The sequence below is a fragment of the Ammospiza nelsoni genome, chromosome 10, assembly GCF_027579445.1.
Source record: "Ammospiza nelsoni isolate bAmmNel1 chromosome 10, bAmmNel1.pri, whole genome shotgun sequence".
Taxonomy (NCBI): Eukaryota; Metazoa; Chordata; class Aves; order Passeriformes; family Passerellidae; genus Ammospiza; species Ammospiza nelsoni.
In genome coordinates this window covers 365,762-393,430 of record NC_080642.1, presented here as the reverse complement: position 1 = coordinate 393,430, position 27,669 = coordinate 365,762, and the positions used below count along the sequence as shown (strand labels likewise).

At 42.6% G+C, this 27,669-nt stretch overlaps 2 protein-coding genes across 2 annotated transcripts in view; both read left to right on the top strand.

Annotated features, from left to right (window-relative positions):
* Positions 1 to 516: 516 nt before the first annotated feature.
* On the top strand, positions 517 to 4,151 carry COMMD2 (COMM domain containing 2). Its single transcript, XM_059479656.1, has 5 exons — positions 517 to 640; positions 726 to 803; positions 1,702 to 1,784; positions 3,043 to 3,216; positions 3,711 to 4,151. Exons 1-5 carry the CDS (start codon positions 574 to 576, stop codon positions 3,906 to 3,908), a joined length of 600 nt encoding a protein of 199 aa, XP_059335639.1. The 5' UTR covers positions 517 to 573; the 3' UTR covers positions 3,909 to 4,151.
* Positions 4,152 to 7,061: 2,910 nt separating this feature from the next.
* WWTR1 (WW domain containing transcription regulator 1) overlaps positions 7,062 to 27,669 on the top strand; it is a 43,915-nt gene continuing 23,307 nt past the window's right edge. The window contains exon 1 of the mRNA XM_059479758.1: positions 7,062 to 7,539. Coding sequence (XP_059335741.1) covers positions 7,151 to 7,539 — 389 coding nt within the window. The 5' untranslated portion in view covers positions 7,062 to 7,150. The remainder of the gene's footprint in view (positions 7,540 to 27,669) is intronic.

Below are 27,669 nucleotides of genomic sequence, written 5' to 3'. Positions count from 1 at the left end.
GGGCATATCTGGGGCACGGGCTGGGGTACGGCTGGGGCACGGGCTGGGGCACATCTAGGGCATATCTGGGGCACATCTAGGGCATATCTGGGGCACGGGCTGGGGCACATCTAGGGCATATCTGGGGCACGGGCTGGGGCACATCTAGGTCATGGCTGGGGCACGGGCTGGGGCACATCTGGGGCACGGGCTGGGGCACATCTAGGGCATATCTGGGGCACGGGCTGGGGTACGGCTGGGGCACATCTAGGGCACGGCTGGGGCACATCTGGGGTACGGCTGCGGCACGGGCTGGGGCACATCTAGGTCATGGCTGGGGCACGGGCTGGGGCACATCTGGGGCACGGGCTGGGGCACATCTAGGGCACATCTAGGGCACGGGCTGGGACACGGCTGGGGCACATCTGGTGTACGGGTGGGGCATGGGCTGGGGCACATCTGGGGCATGGCTGTCCCAGCGGGTCCCAGGGTGTCCCGGTTGCCCCAGGCTGTCCCAGGCTGTCCCCGCGGCCCCGGCCCCGCGCAGGCGCCTGCGGGGCGCCGCCCCTTCCCGGTTGTGGCGGAGCCGCGGCGATGCTGCTGGTGCTGTCGGCGGAGCACCGGGCTCACCTGGGCTGTTTGCCGCGGGCCGGCGGCGCAGGTCGGGGCCGCGGCGGGTCCGCGGGCGGGCGGAACCGAGCCGGGCCGGGGCTGCAGCGGAGTCTGTTCTCTCTCTGTCCTTACAGCCGTCGGCGAGCTGGGGCGCCTGGCGCTGGAGCAGCTGCGGCGGGGAGCGGCACCGCGGGCCTGCGAGTCCGCCGCCAGTGAGAGCCGGGCCGCGGGGAGACCGGGCCGGGGAGCGGGGTGACCGGCCGGGGAGGGGGCAGCGGGGGAGCCGCGAAAGCAGGCCCGGGGGCGGCGGAGCGGGCCGGGGAGCGGAGGGACCGGCCGGGCAGCGCGGGGACCGGGGGGACTGGGACTGGGACTGGGAGCGCGGCCGGGGGGAGAGGGGAGCGGGCCGGGCCGTGGGGAGCGGGGGAGCGGGCCGGGCCGTGGGGAGCGGGGGAGCGGGCCGGGCCGTGGGGAGCGGGGGAGCGGGCCGGGCCGTGGGGAGCGGGCCGGGCCGTGGGGAGAGGGGAGCGGGCCGGGCCGTGGGGAGCGGGGGAGCGGGCCGGGCCGTGGGGAGCGGGGGAGCGGGCCGGGCCGTGGGGAGCGGGCCGGGCCGTGGGGAGAGGGGAGCGGGCCGGGCCGTGGGGAGCGGGGGAAGTGGGCCGGGCCGTGAGGAGCGGGGTCACCGGCCGGGGAGCGGGGGGACCGGCTGGGCCGTGGTGATTTCGCGGCAGGAGGGCGGGAAGGCGGTGGGCTCTGCGCCGGCCACGAAGGACTGCCAAGCCCCCGGGGCACGGCGGAGAGGGGCCGAGGGAAAGGGCTGGCGGCATGGAGCTCCAGCGCCGCGGGGGTCGGTGCTTCGTGCCCGGGATGGGGAGGGCTGCGGACACCCCTTTTCCGACACAAACCGTTCTCTGTACCATGCCGTAAGAAATTGGTTTGTGTTTTTCTTAGTTTTTTGTGCTAATATGCTGTACATTATTATTTGAAGGGCGTGACACCCTCTTCTTTTTCTAAGCATATTTTGCACATTAAGCATTTGATAACTTTGCAGCTTTGAGTCTCGCTGCTGTGATAGTTAGCAAGTTAAAGCACTTTGTGCTTTCTTTAAAGGAAAGCTGAACATTAGCGTTGACATCATTCAGCACGGGGTTGAAGGACTAGCGTATCTTCTTACTGAGAGTTCCAAGCTTATGGCAAGTATACTTTTTCATGAGGAATTTGGGGATACTCTAGAGATGTCTTCTGGACACTTAGGCCTCTAAAGATACTGGTGAATGGGGAAAAGATAGCTCAAAATTTAATGACGTATATTATTTTAATTTCAGAAAAAGGTGTCTCATGCTGTTGTCTTATTGAAACATTGTGTCTACATGTATGACTCTAGAATTTGTATTCAGTGTCTGACGCTAAAATTTAACAACGTTTTAGTAGTGTAATTTATTGCATATAGAGAAGCTTACTTCAGGATAAACTCTAAATAATAAAACTCAAATGAAGAGTTTGTTGTTCAGCTACTGCACAAGATGTGGGCTAGACTAGCCCCCTGTTCAGCATTCCTTGTCTTTATCCAGTGTGGTGGGTTTGAGAGCTTTTTCAGCTCTTGGCACCAAAAGTTTGAGTGGGTATAAGCAAATTAACTACTAAATGATTAGTAGTTGGACAATTACTGTTTCCATCAGAAAGACTAGTAACTATTGATATAGTAGAGTATTTGAGCAATGACTACATGGAGAAGGAGTGCAGAGACAAGGAATGCCTGATGAAACTCAGGCAAGTGTTGCTCCCAAGAGTAGGTGAGGAGGGAATGGAAATGGTGCAGAGCCTTTCCTTGAAACAAGGGGTCTTGAGTGGCAGGTTACAGTGTGCTGTGGTAGGATGTGGCTGGTTACAGACTGTTATTGCGGGGTGGTGCATTGCAGAGGTACAGTGGTGTTTTCTGTGGACTCACTAACAGCTTCCCCAGTGCTGGGCCAGGCTGCTGCAGTAAGCACAAAGGCCTGTGAAGCTTCTCGGGCCCTTGGGCCAGGAGCCTGAGCACTGTGCTGTGTGCTGCTCATGTGCAGATCACTGCTGGGTATTTGTACTCTGGTTATCAGTGGCACAGCAGCACCCTCACAAATGGATTCACACAGCATGTCGTGCCTTGTGACACAACCGAGGTGCTCCCTCACGCTGTTTTGGTCTTTGATATGAAGGCTTACATGTGATGGGGTTGAATGTTCTTAAAAAAAACTGCTTCTGAATCTCATACAAATCTGCAGTAATACATCAACACTTGCAGATCCTTTAAAACCTGGATATTTTTTTTGTCCAGGGTGTAGAATTGTACTTGGACATACCTGCAGGAAAATAAATAAATAACTGCACCATAGCATAAGTGATGTTTAGTTACAGTTTTATTTGGTTCTCAGGAAATAATGGTGATTATTTGGCCTAAATTGCTATTTCCAGATTTCTGAGGTTGACTTCCAAGATTCCATTAATGTTTTGGGATTCTCAGATGAATTGAACAAATCCTTGCTCCAGCTGTACCTCGACAACAGGAAAGAGATCAGGAGCATTCTTGGAGAGCTGGCACCAAGGCTTCCCAGCTACCACAGCCTGGAGTGGAGACTGGATGTACAGGTGACTGCTCTGATGTTTTTAGTATTCCATCCTTTCCTTCACATTTTTTTTTTCCATAATTAAAACCTACTAAACAATCTAAAAACAATTGAGGCAGCAGTACTTCATGTATTTAAAAGTGGCATGACTTTGTTAGTGTCCCACAGACGGACAGCTGTGAAATGAACAGGATATGTAATTATGCAAAGCACTTGTTGCCTGATGAAAATTGAATTCATGGTTCTATAGATGTTTTTAAAATATTAACATATACTAAACATATTTGGTCTAGATTATTACCTTATTTTCAGAAATATTATGAAAGCATAGATTAAAGCGGGTTAGTATTAATTATAAAACACAATAGTAGCTTGTGTGTATCTTTAATGTGGATGCAAAGGGTTTCTGAACATTAGTGTGAACAGGTTCTACAAAGCTCTTGAGAACTGTTAAGAACAAACTTTGATAACCATTGGTCATTTTTGTGTTCCTGTTCCACTGAACCCCTCCTGCAGCTTGCAAGCAGAAGTTTGAGACAACAGATCAAGCCTGCTGTGACTATGAAGCTACATCTTAATCAAAATGAAGATCAAACTGCCCAGGTGTTGCAAACTGACCCTGCTACCCTTCTTCACCTTATCCAGCAGCTGGAGCAGGCGTTGGGGGAGATGAAGATGAACCACTGCAGAAGAATAGTGCGCAACATGAAATAACCTTGGTTCTCTGCTGTCTTGCTAAGCAGTTTGTAAAACAACTCAAAACACTGCTCACAAATACATTTTGAGGAAAAATAAACATCTGGATCAGATGAACTGTTTTCCTGTGCCAGGACCTTGAGCCAGTATATACCGGTCAAATATCCTTGGCCACCAGCTTCGCACGTCTATATGTGGTGACCTTTTTCACACAATCATCTTCATATATAGTACATGGTAATTAAATGTGATCAAATATTACTGCTTGGGATTTTTGACTGGTATTTTTTATGTAATTGATCTCTGTTTTCAGGTGAAACACAAGATTAGCCAATACATAGGTGAGTGGTTTCCCTCATTCTATCTCTCCTCACTCCAGCCATAGTCTGGAACTCAGGGCAGCAAAGCAGAAGGTTTAAATAGAGATCTTTGAAACTTTTTGTGTCATCTCACTATTGCCTGATGAATCTAAACACATTTGCCTTTTTCTCTTGTAAACATTTTAAAAAATCCAGCTGCTCTAGAGCTGATTGGCATCACAGTAAGTGCTGGCAGTCTACACATGGGTCATATCCTGAAGCATGTGCTAACTGAGAAGGGGGAGGGTTTTCCTTGGGGATTCTGAGTAAAATAAATCCTTCAGATGAACGCAAAATCTCTGTACTATTCAAAAACATTTGAACATCATGTGAAATTGAGATAAAATAATGTTATTGACTTATTTTTTTACAATGTAAAGTCTTGCAATGAGAACAAAGAAATAATGATAAGGAGCTTTCTACATCATACTTATGATTTAGTTCCTTTATCACTTACTCCAACCCCATTGTGATGGAAGTGTCCTTGTCTTCCACAGACTTGAGCATATTGAGTCACTTGCCCTGAAAGCTGGTGGTCATATTTTTTTGTCCAAAGAAGGTAGTTTGTATTTCTAAACAAAGACTAATTACAACAATTCTATGAAAAGTTATTCTTATAGTTTTAATCACTTTCAAATTATTGGAGAAAAATCCTTTAGCCTATACCAAGTGGTACAATAGCAGATAATTGTATTATTCAGTAAAAAGCGCAGCTGAAACACATCTTGTTGAAGAGACAGTTCTGACTGTAATAAATGTGGCTTACGTTTGGGACAGATGTGTATGTACTCACCCATGAGAGGCCATGCTTATGAAAGTGGTCTAATTAACATAGATGAGATGGCCCCATGCATGAGGCTGTCAAAGCCTTCCCTTGAATGGACATGTCACCTGGGAAGGAATGGAACAGGTGTGTGGTTTGTCTTTACTCAAAGAAACAGAGCCCTGGAAGCAAAAACAGCCCTTTTAAAGGCTGTATGAAAAATCACTCGTGTTCAGATCATTATCTGTGCAATAACCACATGCACACATACCCAGAATCTCATATGCAAAGGATTTAAATAAGAATATTGCAGGAAAGAAAAAATGATATGTGATGTCTGCATATACCTGGAGCAGGTACTGTGATTAGCACTGGTCTTTGAGCTTGTTGCAGCAAGGAACCAATACAAAGTTGTAGAAGAACGGTACAAAAATTCTTTGGGAAGTGAAACATAAGTCTCAGGAGTACTGGGTTTCCTGACCAGAAGCACAGCAGATGTCAGGAAAAATAAAAAAAAAAAAACAACCCCAAAACCCCTCAAAACAACAAAACCACCAGACCCCCACAGAAACAAAGAACAATAAAACAAATCTCAAGGAGATCTGCTAAGCCAATGGAAATATGAACAGGAAATGTGACGAAATGTAACTGACAAGGAATATTTGTTGAAGCAAAGCCATCAGGAAATGCACAGGATTTGTTTCACAGACCTAGCTGTGGTTTGTGTACAGGTTTAAACTCCAACTCTGAGAATCTACATAACCAACATTATATGTAACATTCATTTGAGGGACAAGGATGGTTCAGTCAGGCCCACATTTTCCACTAGAGAAGCCAAATGCAACTTTAGAGAAGTTATGCTTATTTTAAAGAAATAAGGAATAAAGTTCAGAAAAACATTACTTAAGACTTTTCTAGTGTAGATTCTGATTACTGAGGGGGGTGTATTCTTATCAATCAGCATAGCCTGGAGTCTGTCCAATACACAGAAATAAAATAACAAATGCATTGCTAAAATACAGTTGTGTTCATTTAGCCAATGTGTGGTATCTCTATGTGTGTAGTCATAAAAACACTGGATGCTTCCCTCTGTAGAAACCAACACTTAAGTGTTGGAACGTGAACAATATTATTCTTTATATACACAGCTTCTGAATTTAAACAATTTTCGGTCACATTGCTATGCAAAAGTTATTCCAAACGCTCCAAAGAATGAAACAAGATTAAAACAACAATTGTATTTATTAATAATAGAAAACCTCAGGTATGCACTTTGATGACAGCTCTCATGTCTAGTATAGGGTAAATCAAAGACAAATGACTGAACGGGCAGTCAGCAGACCCACAAAGCATCATGCCTGCATTTGAAACTACCCCTGTGGACAGTGAGCTGGAAGGACGTAACATACAGCTCTGCACAGGACTCCTACTCGCCAGCAAAAGACCAAACCTTATCCAAATCACAGCGAAATGGTTGCTGTGTATGTCACTACAAATGCTTAATTCCTCCCCATAGCTATAGCATCACTAAATCGCGCAATTCAACTTGTACGTGAACTAATTTAAGCATCATTTTGCTTTCAGAAATTAGTATCGCCCATTAACTTTCTGAACAATGGTTTTGGAGCAAAGCTCCTTAGCTGGGCAGAGACAGAGCGCTCCGGAGGCTGCCCGCGCACCGCGAGCTGGGGCCGGACGGGAGCGGCCGCTCCGGCGGGGTCGCGGCGGCGCCGAGCGCAGCCCAGGGCCGAGCGCAGCCGATGGACGCCCCGGCGGCGAGCGGCACGGCGAGCGCGACGCGGGAGGGGGCGCGGGCGGGGCGGGCCGCGATGGCCTCCGGGGCCGGCCCGTGCCCAAAGTTTCCGCGGCGGTTGCATAACTGCGGGCGGGGCGGCGCGGGGGCCGGGCTGGAGCCGCCGGCACTGCCCCGTCCCGGCACGGCCCCGGCCCCGGCCCGGCACGGCCCCGGCCCGCCCGGGACACCGGCGCGGCTGGCGGGGGCGCAGAGGCTCCGTCCGCCCGCCGAGCCCGCCCGCTCCACAGGGCACGTCCTCGGCGGCGGCCCGGCAGCGGGGCCGGCCCCGGCCACCGCCCGTCCCGGGACGGCCGCGCCCGCCGCCGGCGCAGAGGGGCGCACGATGAACCCCGCGGCCGCGGCCCCGCCGCCGGGCCAGCAGGTCATCCACGTCACACAGGACCTGGACACGGAGCTGGAGGCGCTTTTCAACGCGGTGATGAACCCCAGGCCCAGCTCCTGGCGGAAGAAGATCCTGCCCGAGTCCTTCTTCAGGGAGCCCGACTCGGGCTCGCACTCGCGGCAGTCGAGCACGGACTCGGGCGGGCCCGCGCCGCGCCTGGCGCCCGTGCACGTCCGCTCGCACTCGTCGCCCGCCTCGCTGCCCGGCGCGGGCGCGGCGCCGCAGCACGGGCACCTCCGGCAGCGCTCCTGCGATGTCACGGACGAGCGGCCGCTGCCGCCGGGCTGGGAGATGGCGCTCACGCAGACCGGGCAGCGCTACTTCCTCAAGTGAGTGCGGCGGGGAAGCGGCCGGGGCGTCGCGGGGCGCGGGCTGCGCCGGAGGGCGGCGGGGTGGCCCCGGCTCCGGGCTGTGTGCGGCGTTCCGGGGGCAAATCCCTTCCCGGCGGGAGGAGAGAGGCAGGGAGATGTCCTGCCGTATTTGTTGATAACGAATTTCTTTCCTGCTTGGCCACGCGTCCGAGATTCTGAAACTTAATTTTTTTGAGAAAAAGTTGAATGCCAGTTATTTCAGGGAGTTTCTGGGACGTGGGAGCAGAGCTCTGCATGCCCGTGGCCTGCCGGAGGTGGAAGGGGCTGTGCATGGGTGGGAGTTGCCCGGCCCGGCCCCGGCCGCTGTGTCTGAAGCATCCCCGTCCGCGGGGACGCGCAGGAGCCGCCTTGTTCAGCGGCACGCTTTGGGAAGTGTGGTAACACAGCTGCCGATATCTCCTCTGGCCAGTCATTTTCGCCAGAGCGTTTTATCTATGACAATTGACGCTTGATTCAAAGCCGTTTAATTGGCCTGAAAATATGTTATAGCTGTAGTAAGTGGTAAGGCAGCAGTGCCTTATTTTGGTAGATTCTGTAAGTCAGCCACAGATTCATTGCAAACTAAGTCATACTGCATTAACTTGGTAAATAAGATAAAATGTTTTCTAATGAAATAAAACATTTACTGATGAAGCATCTACCTGAGGATATTGAGGGAGTTAAACTGCCGGGGCTCCAGGACGTCATTTACTTGCTCACAACAGCCTTCTTGTTCAGAAGAGTAAAATCTTGAGTTCACATATGTTCACCCATGTGTGGGTATTCAGCCCTCATAAATGTCATAGAAACAGTGTGTAAGGGGAAGAAGAGACAAAACTGTTTAAAAAAAGTGAAAAAAAAATTACTTGATTGTATAATGATTTCTTTGCCTTGTGGGTTTGGAATCTCTAACGGATTACTCAAGAGCCCAGTCTCTGAATAACTCTGCAGAGTTTAGAATTTTTGCCCTTTGTCACACTCGGAGCTAACAGCAAAGCATGTAAATACTTTTCTGTATGTCACTGTATGTTGTTTATGATACTGTGTGCATATGTCCCAGGGTCCAAACTTAGAAGTTTGTTATTAATCTGGTTTATCACCTAAATGAGAAGACCTCATGTCTCTGCACTTTGCATGTATTTTTGTCAATAGAACAAGCAACAGAGAAGTAGCTGACTGACAGGAACAGTGTAACAGACCATTCATAAATAATTATTCAATATAAATTCTTGCTAGGGTTTGGCTAGGGAGTGTTTTCAGATACCTCTGGCTAAAAATTGCATAATATAATCTTTGTATGCTCTGTGTCTTTTGACTAATATCAAAATGAGCTCATGTGGTTTCACCTTCCTGTCATGCATTTCTGACCTAGAGACAAAGTTTTCCAAGTCAATGGATTCTTGTTGCTTAGGCCAAAAATAAAAGGCCTTTAGTAAATTGAAAGCATAGGTAAAAGACTCCAAGTGGTTTTATTTTTTTTTCCTAATCCTGTCAACAGTAATACTCTGATTAATAACATCCTTTTAAATATAAAATATAATATGCATCGTGCATGTAATTTCTTACCTAAGTTAATATTTGTTTTATTTCCCCAGTTTTATCTGTCCAATAGAACTTCTCTCGTTTATATAAAAATTAATTGGAATAATGCATTTCTTTGTACCTTTAATGTATTTTGTTATGCCCCAATGCTTTGGGGAGTAATATTTAGCAATAAAATGCTCTCATGTGAATGATAGTATTTTACAAATGGTGTAATATTCTTCAGGAGAAAAGACAATTTAAGATTGATTATGGGAAGCAGCATTTAAAGCTGTGTGCAATAAAATAATAGGTGATGTGCTAAAAGTCATATTTGATTAAACTAGGCATACAAAGTTACATTTCCCTATACTCAAGGGAAAAAAAAGCCATTTCTTTCCAGCATAATGATAAAGATTTGTTTCTTGGCATTAGCAAAATAAATATTGAGAAACCAATTAAAAGTAAATGGACATAATAGGTCCTATTAAAGCTTTTATTATCTGTTGAAGTTTAGAATGCAATTTGTTGTATTAAAACATATTTTAAATAATTATTTGACAGAAGTACTAGTGTGAGTTTCAATGAACAGTGAGCTAACCTTGTTGATGGGGAGCCAGCTACAACTTGAAGCAGTTGCAGTCCTGCATGTCAGTTCCTGCAGAAATTTTCTGGCTGTGACTGGAAGAAACATAAGTAGCCTGGGGACCACTCCACCCTGTAATTAAATACCAAACCACATAAGTGGGGGCTGGAAAACAGGCTAATGAACGCACACTTGCAGCAATGTTATCTGAAGCATTTTTCTGTGTGAGCCTGTGTGGAAAAAAATGTAAGTGTGATTTATTTGTGATAAAAAGCATTTCTGTAGAGACTGGCCTACTGCCTGCTGTTAGGTCGTGAGCAGGGAATGTCAGTTGCATGTTGAACTACATGCTGGGCCATGTATACATATTCTGTAAAAAGAATGTTTCAAGTATTACTTTATACCAACTTAGTTTAGGTGGCGCAGCCTCATATTTCAAATGAAGACTGAGGGTTTCATATTTTCTCAATGTGTGTAGAGATCTTCTTGGTCAGACTCTCATAAACAGATTTGTGAAACTTTTGCCACTGTTATCTTTATCACTGTTATTTATGTTACAGTAAACATTTGCCATATCAGGGCATATTTGTCAGAAAGTTCTGCTCAGGGATAAGGAAGCTAATTACTTACAATATTTCATTTACTCAAAATGTTCAGATTTTTTCTTACTGGTTTCTGTTGGAATAGAACTTGATTTAACACAGAATCAGTTTTATATCACTAAGTGTGTTCAGCAGGACAGCAGAAGAGTAACATAAATACTATAAAAAGTGATACAAGTACGATGAAAAACTTTTTTCCTGAGAATGACAAAACAAATAGTACTAAGATAGCTGAACTGCTGAAGTGATTTTCTAATATGGTCTTTCCTTGAAAAGCATTTCTGTTAATTCTGTAGAGTCTGTTGTTATTTTACTTTGGTAATTTACATTGTGCTTGTTCCTGTACAGCATTCGTCATAGAGAAAGAGGCCGTGCATCCCTGCTGGCTTTGGCCTTGGCAGCAGAGAGAGACATTTCACACATTCATGGCGCTTTTGGAGCATTTAGTCCACACCTTAAGTGATTTGTTTTTTGTTCCCTGTTTCCAGTGGGGCTTGGAGCCTGAACTCTTCCCCTTGCCTTTATTCCTTTATTAAAAATAAATTGTAATCTGCTAGACAGTACCAGGATGTATTATTGCCAATGGCTTTTATCCAAAATTGAGTGCATTAAAGAGTTCTTAACAGGCAAGAAGCTGTGATGCACCACTGAAGTTTAATTGTCAGAAATTCAACCATAGCTCACATTTATAACTCATTTTAGAGATACTTAAGAAGTTCTGAGATTGGAATGCACACATCAAAACTGAATTTTCAGCCTGTAATTGACAGCAGTAGGGGTCTGTTTGATTGCTCCTCAAGTGCTGATTTAATGTTGATGATGTTGGAGTTCCAGTTAAAAGCTACCAGGGATCCATGAGCTGCTCCTCTCTGAATCTGGCAGTAGAACCAGCTACAGAGTTTCTGACAAAGGCTGGTATTTATTCATTTTCTGGTCCAAGATGGTGTCTTTCCATGATGAACAGACTGGTTTTTTCAGAATCTAAAAATCATGTCATCAGTGCTGCTTTAAAGGATTTGGTGGTTAATGTGGAGTTTAATAAAATCTGAGGACTGAAGCAGATATGGAATAAAATTGCTTCAGGGATGCATTTGATGTGATCCAGTTCCCCCTCCTGTTGAGTTTTCTGAGTTAGGATACAAGCTAACTCACTGATGTTTCACTCCTAAAGTATCAGTGAAACATCAGTGAAGAAATCTTTAAGCAAGAATGCACTGACCCTAGAAGTATTTACAAGAATTTCCTTTGAGGAAATATTTAAGAAAATTCTTGTAAAGGGCTGTCCAGAAGCAGAATTTGAATTTTGCTGTATGCATTTCTAAATTATTTAAGGAATCAGTGGTAGCTGTCCTGTACAAACTACTGTGTTCATGTAGAATTTGATATATTGGACTTATGTACAATTTTAAGATAAAGAATTAATAATGTGTGCATGGAATTATTGGTTTAATGAATTTTGTCTTAAGTTAGTCCTTAGGCATAGTGTTAAACCCAAAGTCCTTGAGTACTTTTGCATTAATGGATAATAACTGTCATACAGTAATCTTATTAGATGAGCTGGAAATACAATCGCTTTATGCATTAATGATTAGGAAGTAGTAACAATTAGCATATTCTTAGAAAGATATCTATAGAATTGATGCAGGTGTTAATTACGAATGCTACCATGAAAACTAGACCTTTTCTCTGATCCCACCTGAAAGGGTTTTGTCTTTACAAATGGTTTGGGTTGCGCAAAGAAAGAAAATGAATAGTAGGTTTATTTTTATCATGTTTGTGAGCTGCTATAGTCAATATCTAAAAGCTGGTCTGCCTGACCATCTTTACTCCATAATTAGTAAATGACAGTGTGGAGAAATGTCTGCATCTGAAGGTTATGGATGTGTTCAATTTTAAACAGGCTTGACAATATAGAATCTGTCAAGTCTGACTTTCAAGATTTTTGCTGTTCACTCCTTCAGATAGTGTTGGAAGAGTCGGTGGTTGGGCTTTGGCTTGTTTCCTTTGGGATGCTTTGGCTGAAGTTGAGCATTCTGTCTTTTTGATGTCAGGGCCTATTACAGGACAAGAGCTTCTTTGTCACAGTGTTTGGTGCTCCGGGGCCTTGCTTGATTGGCAGATACAAATTGCATCAAAGCAATTAAATCCAAAGGAAATGTCATGTAGGCTGAATTTCAACATAAAGACTTGTGGCATTTTCCCTCTTCATTTAGGGAGAGAGAAGTCAGCATGATGTAGGGTGGAGATATTTGGGGGTTATTTGTTTCTTTGCTTGTTTGTTTGTGGATCTTTTTATTTTCTTTAACTCAAAGTCCAGACTTTGAGAACTCTTCAAGAATGGAAAACTTGGGAACACTGCACTGACCTGCAGTTTTCCCTACCTATGACTGTTTTAAAGGCAAATGTGTTGGAAGCTGCACTGCAGACAGACACAGACTTGCTAAGAGAATTGAGCAGAATATATTGTGTTAAAACTGAAATAATTGCTTAGAGTGTCACCAGAAAATAATGCAGTATAAAGGGAGATGTGAAAGAGGAGTTGGCTGCTGGCATGTCCTCGAGGTTCACAGCATGTGCATCAGCAGTCACAGCACAAGCATAGCAGCAGCAGAGCTGCAGGTTCAGACACAGCTTTTCCTGCAGGGACTTGTTTCTCTCATGTCTGCTGACCCCTCTCTGTTTGCATGATCAAAATGTTCCTTTTTATTAGGTGTTGCTCTGTCCCTGATAATTTTTGGATGCATTATTCTGACAGTCTTCCAGGTTAGAGACTAGCAGGACGCTTCCATGGTACTTTTGAGTTTTTTCTTGTGCCTCAAGTAATCATTTTTTCCTACCTGTGATCAATTTTCCTTGTCTGTGTGCTGGGTTTTTTATTAAATGTTCTATATTCCTGTTTTCCAGTGGTGGATTGGTGAGAAAAGGTGTAAGCGTTACAAAATGCAGTAATAGTCCTTCGTCAAGCAATTATTGAAGATAGCGCTTGAACTGTGAGCCTTAAATTTTGTGGGGGCTTTTAAAGAAGTTTTTAAAACTTCTTGACTGATGTATTTTCCTAGTTTTCACTGTCTCTGCGAGGCCCCTGAGCGCAGCAGGAAGCGGGAATCGTTGGGAGCTGACCTGGGTTGGAGGAAACGCGGTTCCTGTTGTGCTGCCGACCGCGGCTCTTCGGAAATCACGAAGTTTCTCTGGGCCTTCTTTTCTGGGCTTCGTTTCAGCATCTGTTCTTGGCCGTGAAAAACTTCTGTGTATTGAAGCAGGCAGTGTACAGTAATAAAATATTGCTTCATGGATGTTGTTTCTTACCATGCAAGCTTTTACACCCTTTTGTGTTCCCATGGATCAGCGCAGACTTTATTACCAAAATATCACAGGCAGTTGCTGGTGATTCCTGATTGATTGCTGCCAGCAACAGGAGTTCGAAATCCCTGAAAAGAATACAGATTGCTCTTTGAATACACTTCTGCCACTGGCAAAAGCTAGCTGTATTTTGTACTAACTGCAGCAACTCCCCAAAGGCTTTTGGAGATAGAGCACATAGAGGTATGTACAAGGAAGGCACCTTACCCAGCTGGAGTTTGTTAGATTTTCAGACCATATTTCCAAAGGTCTCTTCACCTGATAAAATCATCTAACCAATATGGGCTGTAAGTCACCTTTTTTAGAAAATAATGAAAGAAAAATAAAGAACAAAACTGAATTGTTGGGCGTTTGTTTGTTTGCCTAAGCAGCCTTTTGTAATCTTAAGGTGGACATGGCAAAGTTGTTTTAGAAGTTTCTTAAAATCCTGTATTTTCAAATGCTCCACGAATAGAAGTGAGTGCCATATGAGAAAGGCTTTGGATTGTCTGCTTAGTCAGACTGTTTGAAGAAAAGCAGCGTTTTTTATTTTGGCATGTGCTCCATGTGGTTTGTCTCAGAGCACACAGGCAGTTCCATCCTGGGGATGCCCATCCTGCGTTGGGTGTCTCTGGCTCAAACAAAGCAGGCTTTGCATCAGTAAATGAGTGCTGCAGTAAACCTGTGCTGTGTGGGCATCATCGTGCAGCTCTGTGGGGAATGTAGAAAAGGTTAGGAAGGTTTGCCTTTTGGAGCTGACAGACAGAATTTGGTGGGGGAATTCTTCGCAGAAGGTTTTTTTTTTGATTTCACGTTTGGTTTTGATACTGCATTTCCCATTTCATGTTTTACTCATTCTATTGTATATGTTTAAACAGAAATATAAGTGCTTTTGCTTCAGAGATTGGGTAAAATATTTTTTGCAAATCAAGCAAAATGCATGATGAAGAAAAGATGATAAAAAGAAATGCCTACTGTTACTTAAAATGTAATTTCTAAAGATATAAAGCAGGTTGAATTGTATTGGCATATCAAAACTGAAAGTTTGATGTGAGTGAAGTTTATGAGGAAATTGTGGATCGCATTTTCATTTTGAATAGGTGTTTGTCTCTGCAAACTGCAGCTCTAACTGACGTGGCAGCCTTGCCAGCAGGAGGGGTGATGCCAGGGACTCTTGCCATCCCTTCACTCTGCAGAGGATGTACCTGGTATAATGTATAATATACATAAGGCATAATGCTTTGACAGCCATTCCTTTGATAAAGACTTTTTCAGTCATGGAATGTTGTTTTCACAGATGCTGCCATCACCGTCTCTCTCAGCCCTCACATTACCAATAGTATGTTATAATATTAGATAAAATTTAATTTTTATTAGAAGTGGTGCGGGGCTCTACTTCTTTATTCTGTGTTCTATAGTTTGCATTTTGTTTTTTGTCTGTTAGTGGAAGACTTTGTGGAAATGGAAAATCAATGAAATTATGCTACTGCAAAGGAGCAGATAATGTAAAATTTAATAACTAGAGTAAATGAGATTTCTAGTGAGACTGTTTATAACTTCCTGAAAATTATTGATATGTAGAAGAAATTAAGGTTTTGTTAAAGATTTAGCAGTGACACTAGTCAGTAAAGGTATATATGTTACAAAACATACTTTTTCAAAGCTAGGAGAGCTCCTGGTTTGAGATTTGTAACTTTATAAAAACCTTAGCAATTTTAGTCCATAAGTCATAAATGAAAAAATAGCTCTTGGTGTTAACCAAATATATGAAGAAATCTTATTTTAAACGGTCATCCGCAGTGACTGGATAATTCACATTATTATGTTTATTTTCTTTCTGTGTTAGTCTTTCTTTGAAGACAAAGGGAAGATCTAACTTTGATTCCATATACTCCGTTTAGTTATATATATCTTGTGAATTACTTGGGAAATTTGGCACGATGTTCCGTTGCCCAACATCTGGCGAGGGGCTGTGCTGCCCTGCAGGTCCCTGTTTTGTATTGCAGGTGGAAATGAGGGAGCACTCTGGTGCAGCAGAAGTGGTTTCAGGTGCTGGGCATTCCAGGAAGCAGCTCCTGTGCTGATTCTCTTTTCAAATAATTGCTAAAACTTAGGTGTTGGAATGATCCTGGTGTTTACGCTGTATATTTATGGTCAAATGCTGCTCAAAACATTCACTAAATGTCGAGGTTTTTGCACAGTATTTTTTTAGCAATCATGACAGATCTTTCTTGTAACTGAGAGTAGGACAATAAAGGGTGAAAGAGCATAAGTTTGCAGATAAAACAAACTGGGATGCAGTTAAGACACAGAAGCACTGTCAGTTTCCATTTTGTGCTGCTTTTCCTGCAGATACAGACATATGTTTGCATTTATTTGAGTCATTTTGTGGTACTGCCTGGTTTACTTTACTGAAAGCATGCCTTCTACTGAGGATATTGTGTCATGAACATTTCCTTTTTCTGTCAGGAGGCTTCTACTAGAACAATATTTTCAGTGGTCTTTTTTTATCTTAGAGAAACAAATGCCTGATTCATTTTTCTAGAAAAAACAGGAAGCTGTGAAGTAGACAGACTGGAAAAGAAATGCATGCTGTTACCTAAAATGTAATTTCTAAAGGTATAAAGCAAACTGGAAGTAAGTCTTTGTTAGATTCTGAGGGATATTAGAGTTTCACTGTTTTTTCTCCTACTATCCGGAACTCATGTGAAGAACAATTTAAGATGATCTTGTTAAAAAAACCCCAAAACCCAAAAAACACTCACTCCTATGAAAACTTCTGATGAAAGCAGTTTCAGCGCAGCAGCCTCTGCACTTTTGTGAGTGATGTTCTCTGTGCCCTTGTTCAGTATTGCTGCACTGGGTCTGACACATTTTCAGCACAACTACTTTTCAAAGCAAGAGAAAAGACCAGATGGGGAGATTGAAGTTGGGAGTTCTTTGTGTCATGTATGAGGTTGAGATATTTCTTAAATAGAATGACATGATTAATGGATAAAATGTTCCAATTAATTGTAATAGACTGAAAAGCCCTGCATATTCATAATCAGGTTACTAAGCGTGGCTCTTTTTTTTTTTTTTTTTTTTTTTTGGTTGGTTGTTTTTTCGTTTTGTTTTGTTATTTTTTTACTGTAGAAATGATTGATCCTAGAGGCAGATTATTCTCAGATTTGCATGCAGATTTGTTATTATGACCTTCCTGGGTGCTGGAAATATCCACAGACATTTTGCGCCTGTAAAAAGCAAAATGACTGCATGTTGAAAGGGAAGTGGAGCATTACAAATCCACACCACAGCAATGTCTGCAGTGGGACCGTGGTTCCCAAGCATTAACTCAGAGGTGAGGTGTTGATGCTGTGCTGTATCCCTGGTCCTAGGCTGGACCTTGCTGTGAATAATCTGGTCCTCCATCCCTGGACCTTTGCTACTGTTCTTTTCTCTCTGGGAGCTGTAGTCTTTACTGTTGCTGTAAATACAAAAATTAGAAATTATTGAAAAATTATTCCCTTAGCACAAGCATTGTGAAAATTTGAAGATTTGTCCTTCGTGTCCCCCATGATAGAGGCATGCATCCTAAGGAAAAGTCAAGCTAAAAGACTTCTGTTATTCTCACATTTTGTGCACTGACAAATAGGAGATGAACTTCATCAGAGCTATAATGAAACAGCTCTGTTGAAAATATGTGAAGTTCAGTTTTGGCGTCTGCAGATAAGTAAAATACTGTGTGGAAAGATTATCTTGACTCTATTTATAAAGCACCTGCACAGTGCAAAGCCATCAGCAATGCTTCCCTCTTATTTGAAGTGGTGTTTTTTTTCTTGATGACTGTACTAGGAACAGCAGAGAAGAAAATTCTGAACTAAAATTCCTCTTGGGGGCATATGGAAAGAACATATCACTGCAAGAATTCCATCTGATACAGACCTGAATTTTTCCTGGCTCTGTTGGGCAGGTCCCTGTTGTGGCTTGCGTCTCAGGTACTGGCAGAATGGAAATGTTTTCTAGTCATTCCGTTTTTTTTATCAAAAAGAAAAGTTGCAAAGGTGTTTCATCATAGGGTCTTTGAGACATAGCTATGTCAGTTTTTAAGATTTAATTTATATGTGACATTTTACATAAACCACAGCTTTTAAAAAAATTATTTAATGTTAGCTCCTGAGAGTTTGCAGTTTACAATTGAATTATTTCTTTGAGACATTGGAATAACTATTCCTTTGATAGTGTAATTCTAGATGGCATATGCAAGAGTCTTGACCTGCCAGATCATCTCTGCTAGGCCTAAATAAATCTTGAAAATATTTAAGTGTACTTTCACTTCATGCTTATTCTTTAAAGTAATCTAAAGCAAGAGGATGATCTCTTTAAATATAGATGAGGCATGCATAATTGTTCTTCAGTTCACATAGTTTTTCTGTATGAGGCCAAACCTCAGATATCTGGGTTAACTGTGCCAGGAAAAGGGCTACTACCAATTTAAATGCAGGGCTGATAAACGACACACCTCCTGCTGCTTAATTTTGGTGCACTGGGGATAGGACACGAGGGTTGGTGGGAGCTGCGTTGGGGAAGCTCAGACTGGGCACCAGCCTGAAGCTCTGCCCTGGGGACCGTCAGACCCTGGAACAAACTCCCCAGGAAGTGCCCCCGAGCCCATTGCTGGTCAAAAAGTGTTTGGATGGCTCTCAGATAGCTGGTTTAACTTTTAAGTTTCCCCTTTGGATAATCCTCATGGGTCCTTTCCAGCTCAGGATATTATATGTTTCTATTAAATAATTCTGCATTTATTGAATAAGAAGTCCAGTTGAAATACGGGGAGACTTTTTCAGGTAAGAAGCTGGTCTGAAATATTTCATTCCTACTAGATTTTAAAAACCAGATGTTGGGTACCAGATTTTAAAAGGTGTATTGGGAAATTTTACAGGACACTGCCTTTTAAATTCAATTTTTCAGTCAGTGTCAGCTATGATACAACATTTTAGTATTAAAAAAAAAAATCACACCTTTTCTGAGGGTAGCTAACACTTTTCTCCAACCACTCCATATACACACACACACTCCACACTACTCCCCAGTCAAAATTGTATTTGTTAGCCCAGTTAAATGTCTAGGCTAAACATTGCCTGATCAGTCATTCTCTTGCATTCCTAAATAAATAGATTTAGGGACTGCATTTGACTTGCTAATAATACGTGGGATTTGTGCTGCCTCCATTTCACAGCATTATTCCCTTTGAGTACAGCACAGCGCATTCCTGTGACCTGTGCCCATCTTCTCATACCAGTAATCCTCAGGCACGTGTTCCTTGCACCCCATTAGTAAGATGCACCTACATTGCTAAACATCTGATATTTTTACACATTTTTCTGAGCTTAAGGGAAGCCTTGCTTGTCAACCTTTCAATCTTAAAAATATTTATTTTCAAATAGACTCTGTTTGATTGGAATATTACTGCAGTGTCAGAAATTACATAAATTTCTTATGTTCAGCTAACTCGTATTTGAAATTCTGGTCTCATTTTTAAATTCTCATGTACAGAGAACACCAGTGCAGAACTGTCACCCTTCCTAAGCTCAGGTCAACTGTCAGTTTTGAGACATCGTTTCTTTATTTTGGAAATGTTTTGTTTGAGAAAAGACTTGGTCTTTTAACCAGCTCCTGCTTTTCGTCTGTTTTCCATGGCAAATGATCACGTTTCCCAACCATTTGCAAGCAGTGACTGTCTGGCAGGATTTCCTGGATACACATTAGTTTTGAGATTTGAGTAAAAGGTCAACTTTCTGAACTCTGGCGATTAGTGTGGTTATTTGTCCTGCCTTTTCTTCCATGGGAACTAATCAGCTCATATGGAAGGTAGAAATAGCGTCCAAGAAAAATTCATCTGCTAGCTAATCACCTCCACCATGAATCATAATTAAAAAAATAATCCAAGTAGGACATCTCCTGACCTTTGTATACTAAAATTCTGAACAGCTGGAACCAATATGTTTGGAGTCAGAGTTTTGTAAGAAGCTTCTGAAAAAGTTATTCATAACCTGATCCCATTTTTGTCTCTCAGAGTGAGGCACTGAGGCCCTCGCAGCACATCACTCCGAGCTGTGTGAACAGAGAGAAGTGGATAGCTATGCTGACTGTGAAAAGAACCATTTCTTTTAGACCTTTTTTTTTAATATTCTAAGCTGATCTTCAAAATTAAGAGGGTAATAAAAACAGATAAACCAACAGATGTTTATAGAATTTTGACCAGTTTTAATTTGTTTCTTGTGACTCCACTGAAAGAAGCAATGGGATTTTTCTTATGTGCATATGCCATGTAGGAGATTGAAGCCATAGAATTTTTTCCATGTTGTGAGGAAACCCTCTAAATGGGCAGTAGGGAACAGTAGAGAAGATGCTGATGTTGATAAAAGACATGGTTTTATCATTATTTGCATAGAATCCATCAGACATTTCTTCAGGCCTGAAAGTGGAGGGGTGTGTTTGAGTATCAGAAGTCCTAATGGATTTCTTAATCTTGTAGGGAAAGAGCCATGCTCCACATCCCTTAGCTCCAGCAGCTGAGTTTGGTTGATTGCTTTCCTTTTCCTCACCTTCTGAGGACTTACAAAGAGGGCAACATTCTTTTCTACCTTTTGTCTGTTTAAGAATTATGTATCTCCTGAATCCTCTGTTTTCCTTGCTGTATTCTCAGTAGTGATTAAATGGCCCAAATGGAGGAAGTAAGATTAAGTCCTGATGCATTCAAGGTCATGGTTGTCTCAGCATTCAGTTAAGTGAAGCAGATTTTTTCCTATTGAATTTATTTTGCAGAGGAAATGCCAGAGGCATCCTGATAGCCGCTTTCTGTGCCCGTGGTGTCTGGAGCCTTTTTTCTGCTCCAGGAATGAGATCTGAAGGTTTTGGATGTGTAGGGTTGGGCTGGAGGCAGCTGTGCAGGCTGTTCAATAGACAGGTGTCAGGATGTCACCGGGGCCACTGGCACGGGGCCACGGAGACCTGAGGGGAAGCTTTTTCAGACCTTGCAGAAAGGCTGGGGCACAACAACTCCATCAAGTAACCATGTGTTCGTGTCCTGTGTACATACTGCATGTGGAAAAGAAATCTGTAGTGTTTATTTAACTTTAAACACATGGGTTTGAAACAATGGTTCTTACGATTCTGTGATTAATCTGCATCATATAGCACTTAAAAGGATAGCAGGGACCAAGCACCACAATTTGTGGTTGGATGGAAATAGAAGTGTTGTGAATCATGAGCAAGCGAATAAAACCTCAGTGTTTACAGGTACCAGTCACAAAGTTGTTCCTGATGATATTTCAATTAGAAATTATTTTCTGTAATACTGAGAGATTTGAGCGGCTTGGTATTTTAAATAATTCTATCTACCTCATAACCACTATTGAGGCAGATAAATATAGACTCAAAATAATTTTATTCATCTAAATAGTTATGTCAGTGATATATTGAATTAAATTTGTTGCCTAATCAATATGTTTAGTTGGTTATGTTTAGTTGGTTATGTTTTGCATTTGCTCTTTGGCAGACCAAGGTCTTATTTACAAGATACAAATCTTGGTCTGAAGAGTAAGGGATTTGGGTCATGGAAGGAAAAAAAAAAAAAAATAGTATCTAGTTTGGCTCTGCATGTCTGTTGTGCTGTAGCTATTGGCATTCATATTAAAATATAAGTATTGCTGTCTGTGAAGTTCAGTGAACAGAAATTATTTTGGCCTTTTTGGAGCTTAATAAATGTACTGACCTGAAGGCTGAGGTTGTGAGAATGATCTCTGACCGAGAGCTGCAGTACCAGGAACTGCTTTGCACAAATGTGTGTATTTTGAGCCAGTGTTCAGTTTCTAGTGATGGAGGATTGTCTGTTTGGCAAAGGTATTCCTCAAACCAGTCTGTGTTATTGTTTGGAAATCCTGACCAAGCAGTTCAGGAGCTTGTCATAGGAAGAAGTTGGAACAACTGCTGTGCATTTGTGGGAAGTAACGCTAGAGACTGCGGTAACAGCATTTTGTTTTCTTTTGAAGAAATGCTGTTTTCTGTATGATTTCAAAATCCGAAGGTAGGCAGGATTGCAGATGGGCCAACTTACAGAGTAGAAAATAGTTTTATTTCTGCAACAAAAACCTTTTACAGACGTGCACTTGAATATATTGCAATGATCTGAAGCTCTTAGCAAGTAATTATTCAAATTACAAAGGAAAACCAGTGCATAGTTGTTAGTTAAATAGCAAAATAGAGTCTTATTGGTATTATGAAAATTAATTCAACCCCCTAAATTCTCTGATTAAAAAGGCACCAGTACTAGAAAAAAAACTCTTTTAATTTTTTTTTATTTTTTAGTGAATTTAATTTTTTTATGTTAATGAACATGCCAAAATGCACAATTAACAGAAACATTAACATTGATTTTCTGACAGACTCAGAAACCAAAACCTGAAATAAAAATTTTGATTACAGAGGAGAATTCTGAGACTAAATTCTGTGGAGTCATGCATTTCTCTGCCTCTGGCCAGTGCAGTAGAATATAATGTTAGGTATTTTTTCTATAACTTCAAAGGTATTTTGTGTCCTGTTTTGCTCTGGGTTGTTTTGCTATCCTATATCTTTTCTTGCCTGGGGAAGATTTTCAATCTGTCCTTTTAAGGGCACTGCGTAGTTGAAGGGGGAGTTCTTGTTTTTGCATTCATTTCTACTAGAATGCAGAATATGTTAAAATAATAACAGTTTGTCTAGAAATGCCACCTTGGTAGTCAAGGAGTGTTTATTAGGTTGGGCCACTTCTCCCATTCTTGTTACAAGACAGCACCAATTTATGTTTTATGTATGCAAACCCTGATTGTTCATAAATATGGTCCCTTTTGACGTGGATTTAATACTGGTAAAGTGAGACATTCACAGCAAGACCTGGTGATAGCCCTGTAGCTCAAGTAGAGGACAGATAGAACCTTGCATTTTATAACCTGTTCAACAATTTCGAAAACTGCACGCATCTGAAAATGTCATGTATCGCTCACAAAAGAACGCTTTGTCTTCAAATTGCTACATATTCCCCTAAATAAAATAAACAAGGTTTTAATAAAATCATAATATGTCTCTTTAAATATGAGTTGCTACAGGCACTCATCACGTAAACAAATGCATTAATGCTATTATATACTGTATACTTTAAAAAACCCTAAGAATGTTCTATATAATAGCTTCATTCAATACCTTTTTTTTCATTCTCTCAAGAATTGGGATTTCATCCAAATTCTAAATGTTAAGTTGTCAATAGAACTCAAAGGGTGTTTTGTTTCCATTTGTATAACTAGTTTAATGTTTTTTAAGGCCTCCATGTACACCAACAATGGAATCAGTCAGTTACAGGGGACATTCTCGAAGTTCTCTTCACAGCAAATTATGCTGAAACTAATTTAGGAAAAGAGCAACTCTCTTCACTGAAGGAGTTACTTAGCATAGTGTAATAAATATTCAAATACAGATGTAATGTTCCTGCTTCAAGATCAGAGATGAGGATGAATACACAACAGGAGAACAAAGTCCATGGTTCAATCAGTTTAATAATTACATTGGAGCTCCTTGTTAAAGCTTCATGTAATTTTCATGAAACATTACTGGTGTCTAAAAAGCAAGTGCCATGAATTGGATTAGCTCAAACTTGTGAGCTGGAGTTCTGCAGAGCATCACTTGAGCTCCCACAGTAACAAGTGGCCAAACTATTGAATGTTATTAATTTCTGCACTCTAAAGGAAAGTGATTGAGAAATACTGGATTTTATATTTGTGTGCTTTTAGTGATGTAAGGAATGATATATTCTCATTCTTCCCAACTGTGGAACAGCAGAAATGGAATCAGGAGCATGCATCTCTAAGCTCTTCCACCTAATAGCTATTTCAGTTTCACATGTATATACTGGGTACGTGATTTTTGCAAAATATTATTAACATTTTGGCTTTGAATAAGGCAAAATTTTGTCCATTCCTCATTAACAGTGAGTAATGTTGGCATATAATTAAATTGCTGAGGCAGCTGTTTGGGCTGAGCCTTGGTTGTTTTGAGGTGTCTGTGGGGGCATCTTGAGTGCTTTGCAGCAGCTGTGGACACACTGGGTGCACTAAAACCTTAGTACAGCGTGTGACTTTTGATGTCTGATTTTGGTGTAAAATGAAAATACTGCTGTAGGTTTTTGTTAACCTCTCCCATTTTTTTCCTTCTCTGTCAAAAATCACAGGAGCAGAGCTGACTGTGAAATTGGCTGACACTGTCCCAGCCATTTCACAGCTGATGCTGTCCTGGCCAAAGGGTACTGTTGGGAGCAGTGGCCTGGCCCTGTCCTCCTCTTTTCAAATATTTTTCTCCATTTTCTTCACATGGGGCTGCAGGCTCAGGCAGATCAGTCTGTTGATGTATCTGAAACAACCAGCAGGATTTTGAACATAAAAGCAATACGTATTTTGTAGATTCAGGGGCTAGATGTTTCAAAGTACTCCCTGAAAGTGCTGAATGCTGTTAAATATCTTGTACCCCTGATCTGTAGAATGGGGATAGACTTGCAAAACCTAATGAAGTTTCACTGTGAGGATTTTCTCATTATCTTTTAGAGATAGTTTATTACACTTGTCAGTAGAGCAGAGTTTGAAAATTTGGCAGTAGGTTTGGGATGAAGCTGCATGTTAGTTTAAGAAAATACTTCATAGTGCATCAGAAACAGAGCCTTTGAATAGTGAAATGCACTTAGTGAGTAAGACAGGTGCTCTCCAGAAAAAGCGTGTGATTAGATAAGTAACTGTGGTTTTACAGTGCATGACTGCAAGGGAGTGAAGAGAAGCTAGCACTGAGTTAGCTGTGTTCATTGTGCTAAACTTTCCACGTCACATTTTTTGGGTAATGTGAATATAATCTGAAAAAAAGTCTGAGACAAGTGCCAACCTAATGGCATTGATGCTTTGTCTGCACAGTCTGGCATGCAAACTGTTGATGCCAACCAAGAATTTTCTCCAAACGTTTTCTGTGTGGGCTCATGCCAGCGTGAAGCTCATTGTCTTTAGCAGGATGTGATTCAGATCATAATTTAACTCGGTCCCATTTCCACTTAAGTTTGAATTTAAAAGAGCTGTAAACGAGTTAGAAGCCTGTATAAAAATCAGGCTGACCTACTGAAATTGTAGGATTTTCAGGCGCTTGTAGGAGAAGTGACTGTCTCTTCCGTGTTTGCAGGTAGCTCCTACATCACAGGCATGGCTGCAGTCTGCCTAAAGAATTAAAGTTATCGAATGTACAGGTGCATGAGTAACATTAGGTCATGGTGCTGTACTTTCCATGAAGTCTTTTCATGTTGTAATGAGAGCAGAGCTTCGCTCTTGAAATTTTCCAGTCTGTGGTGAGAGAAGGGGAAAAGCAGCGTTGCAGAGGGAGGCATCTAAGGACAGAACACTGCATTCTCATGCAGTTGTTGGACCACGTCCTGCCTTTCCCAGCAAGGGCATTCGTTCACAAATTGTCTTTCAATATCCAGGAAAACACATAGCATATGTGCAGGTGTTTTTATAAGAGGTAATCTGAAATGTTTCTCACCTACTGATTTCTAGCGAACAGTAAATGCCTCCTGCTTTTGGACGAGAAGGATGGCAGTAACAGAAGCGCACGGCCAGGTCTGCGGAGCTGGCAGGCGCTGGCACACGGTGACCTTGGTGGGACAGGCAGGGGCAGTGCTGAGGGGGACAGGCTGTGTTTGCTCTGGCCACAGTTGCTCTGGCGTCCCCAGCCAGTCCTCCCACCAGTCCCAACAGCTGCCATGAGCTGCTGTGAAGTACCACCTAATTATAGCATTTTCTTGATCCTCTTGATCCCCTTCCGAGATTGCTGGTCCTACTCTTGGCCAAACTCACCAGCCAAAGGCAGGGCCCGTGAGGGTGCGACAGTGGCACCCTGCTCTGCCATCCCTAGGGAGGAGCTGTTCCCTGGTGAGCAGCGGCTTTGGAGGTCTCTAAATGTCCCAATAAGTGTAACTACTGCTGGTAAGCATTTAGGCTGGTCTCACAGTGCAGTGGCATGTATACTCACAAATTCCATCAGTTTCTGGGAGAATTGGATGTGTGCACATACGGTAATTGTTTCTAAAGCTAAAAATCATTCCCATTCACATCTTGCATTTTCCTTACCCGTGACTATAAGAAATAAAAGATCACATAAAAAAGAATACTAGAGGTAAGTTTTTTAAGAAGTAGATGGTACTAGACTTTTACAGATGCCCAATATTCTGTGAGTTTGTACACAGTTCCCTTTTGGCTGCCGCATCCTGCATAGTGGTGATTACTGGAATAGTGTGGGGCTTGGCTCTGGTTGTAGTTTTACCAGAAATTGCACTGCAGTGCCCTGAGCAAGCTCAGACAATAGACTCAAATGTTGTGTCCCTGAGGTAGTTTTCTTAAATTTAAAAAACTTCCCATCTGTATAAAGGCGTATCTTCCACATCCCTCTGCCTTCCAGTACACTTTCTTTGTGTGCTGTTTTTGTTGACAGGGAGCAGAGGGACACAGAGAAGGTTGGGCAGTGCCGTGGCTGCGCTGCAGGAGGTGCAAACAGATTTCCCAGCGTTTGCTGTGCGTGGTGGAGGCGCTGCAAGGCAGGGCGAGCGGCGTGTCCCTGCAGGGCTCCGAGTCAGAGCCGGGGCTGTGCTGGGTGAGTCGCTGCTTCCCACTCAGCAGAGCTTCGCTCTGATGTGGCTCGCTCGCACAGCCCACGCTCAGTCCCCGCGTTCGAGCCCTGGTAAAGTGCCCGAAAAGCTCCGCACTGTTGGTCGAGCTCCTTGTTTGCGTTACTTCCGATGATAGTGCCCTTACAGAATAATCGGTTTGTCTTTCTCAGCTCCCCTACAAGCTTTTTAGATAAGCTGCTCTGAATTTCCTACTACCAGAAAAAACAAAACAAAACAAAAAAATTACGCAAGAAAGGTCTGAAAATAGAGCCCACTGAGATGCATTGGTTGTTGGAGTGCACAGAAGCAGAAAGAGAATTGGTGTCCCCAGTGCTGCTGCTCGCTGATTCAAACTCACTGAGACGTCTTGGCGAGGCTGCAGCGGGAGCCAGGGATTAGAGCCTTGCAGTCACCAAATGCAGGACAAAGCAGCAGCACAAATGCAGAGGAACGCTGACATTTCAAAGCAGGAGACTGACACGCCAACAGGCGGCATTTAACAAAGGACCAAGGTGCAACAGGTGGAACAGAATCCTGAAGTCTGAGTAAAATACTCAGCTGTTTACATCTGAGCTTTGGTTTAATTTTTCTTTAATGAGGGTCGACTGTTGGGATACAATTTTGTTGTATTGGAGCCCTGCAGGACTTTATGGGTGGGAATGCCATGATCTGAGCAGGCTGGAGAAGCTGTTATGGCAGCATGTTCTCTGTCCTGTTTGTCAGATTCTTGTGTGTCTCATTTGAGGTTTTTTTATCATTGAGTTTGTAAATATTTAACTTTCCCTGATTTTATTGGAACATGTAAAATTCTTGTTTGCATACAGTCTCATCAGTCTCACTCGTGATGCAGAAACAGAAGCTAAAATGGACATCTCTGCTTTTCTGTTCTGCTTGTTTATGAATGAAGACCTTGTTGAGAAATGGCCAGCTCTGATATTAGGATTTATAATAATAAGAGATGCAAAAATTGCTTATGAAAAACTTGAAAGTGAGAACTTTAGTATGGATTTTGGGGCTGCCTCGTCATGTGTTGGAATATGCCTCAAATAAGAATCTTGTAAAAGTTATAGAGGTAAGTCGTAGAAGTTCTTTAATTATCTACATAGTTCCATTTCAATATTATAGATGAGGCAAGATATTGTTAAAGTTTGAGGCTCTGTGACTTCATGCACTGGCTGCAAGAATTCTTATACTTGAAATATAAGAGTAAAGAGAATAAAAGCTAAAATGTAATAAAAATTTACAGTGACGGGAGAATAAATTTTAATGTATTAAATGTTTTAATCCTAGAGAGAAGCAATGGTGAGTGGTTTCATTGTGAATAATAACAAATACTCTAGAAGCTGTGAAGAAAG

Bases quoted from the DNA above. Each gene is read 5' to 3' on its own strand.
- COMMD2 (XM_059479656.1), top strand. From the start codon at position 574: ATGCTGCTGGTGCTGTCGGCGGAGCACCGGGCTCACCTGGGCTGTTTG. The intron at 804-1,701 runs GTGAGAGCCGGG...CTTTCTTTAAAG, and splicing joins GGCCTGCGAGTCCGCCGCCA to GAAAGCTGAACATTAGCGTT. The intron at 3,217-3,710 runs GTGACTGCTCTG...CCCCTCCTGCAG, and splicing joins AGTGGAGACTGGATGTACAG to CTTGCAAGCAGAAGTTTGAG.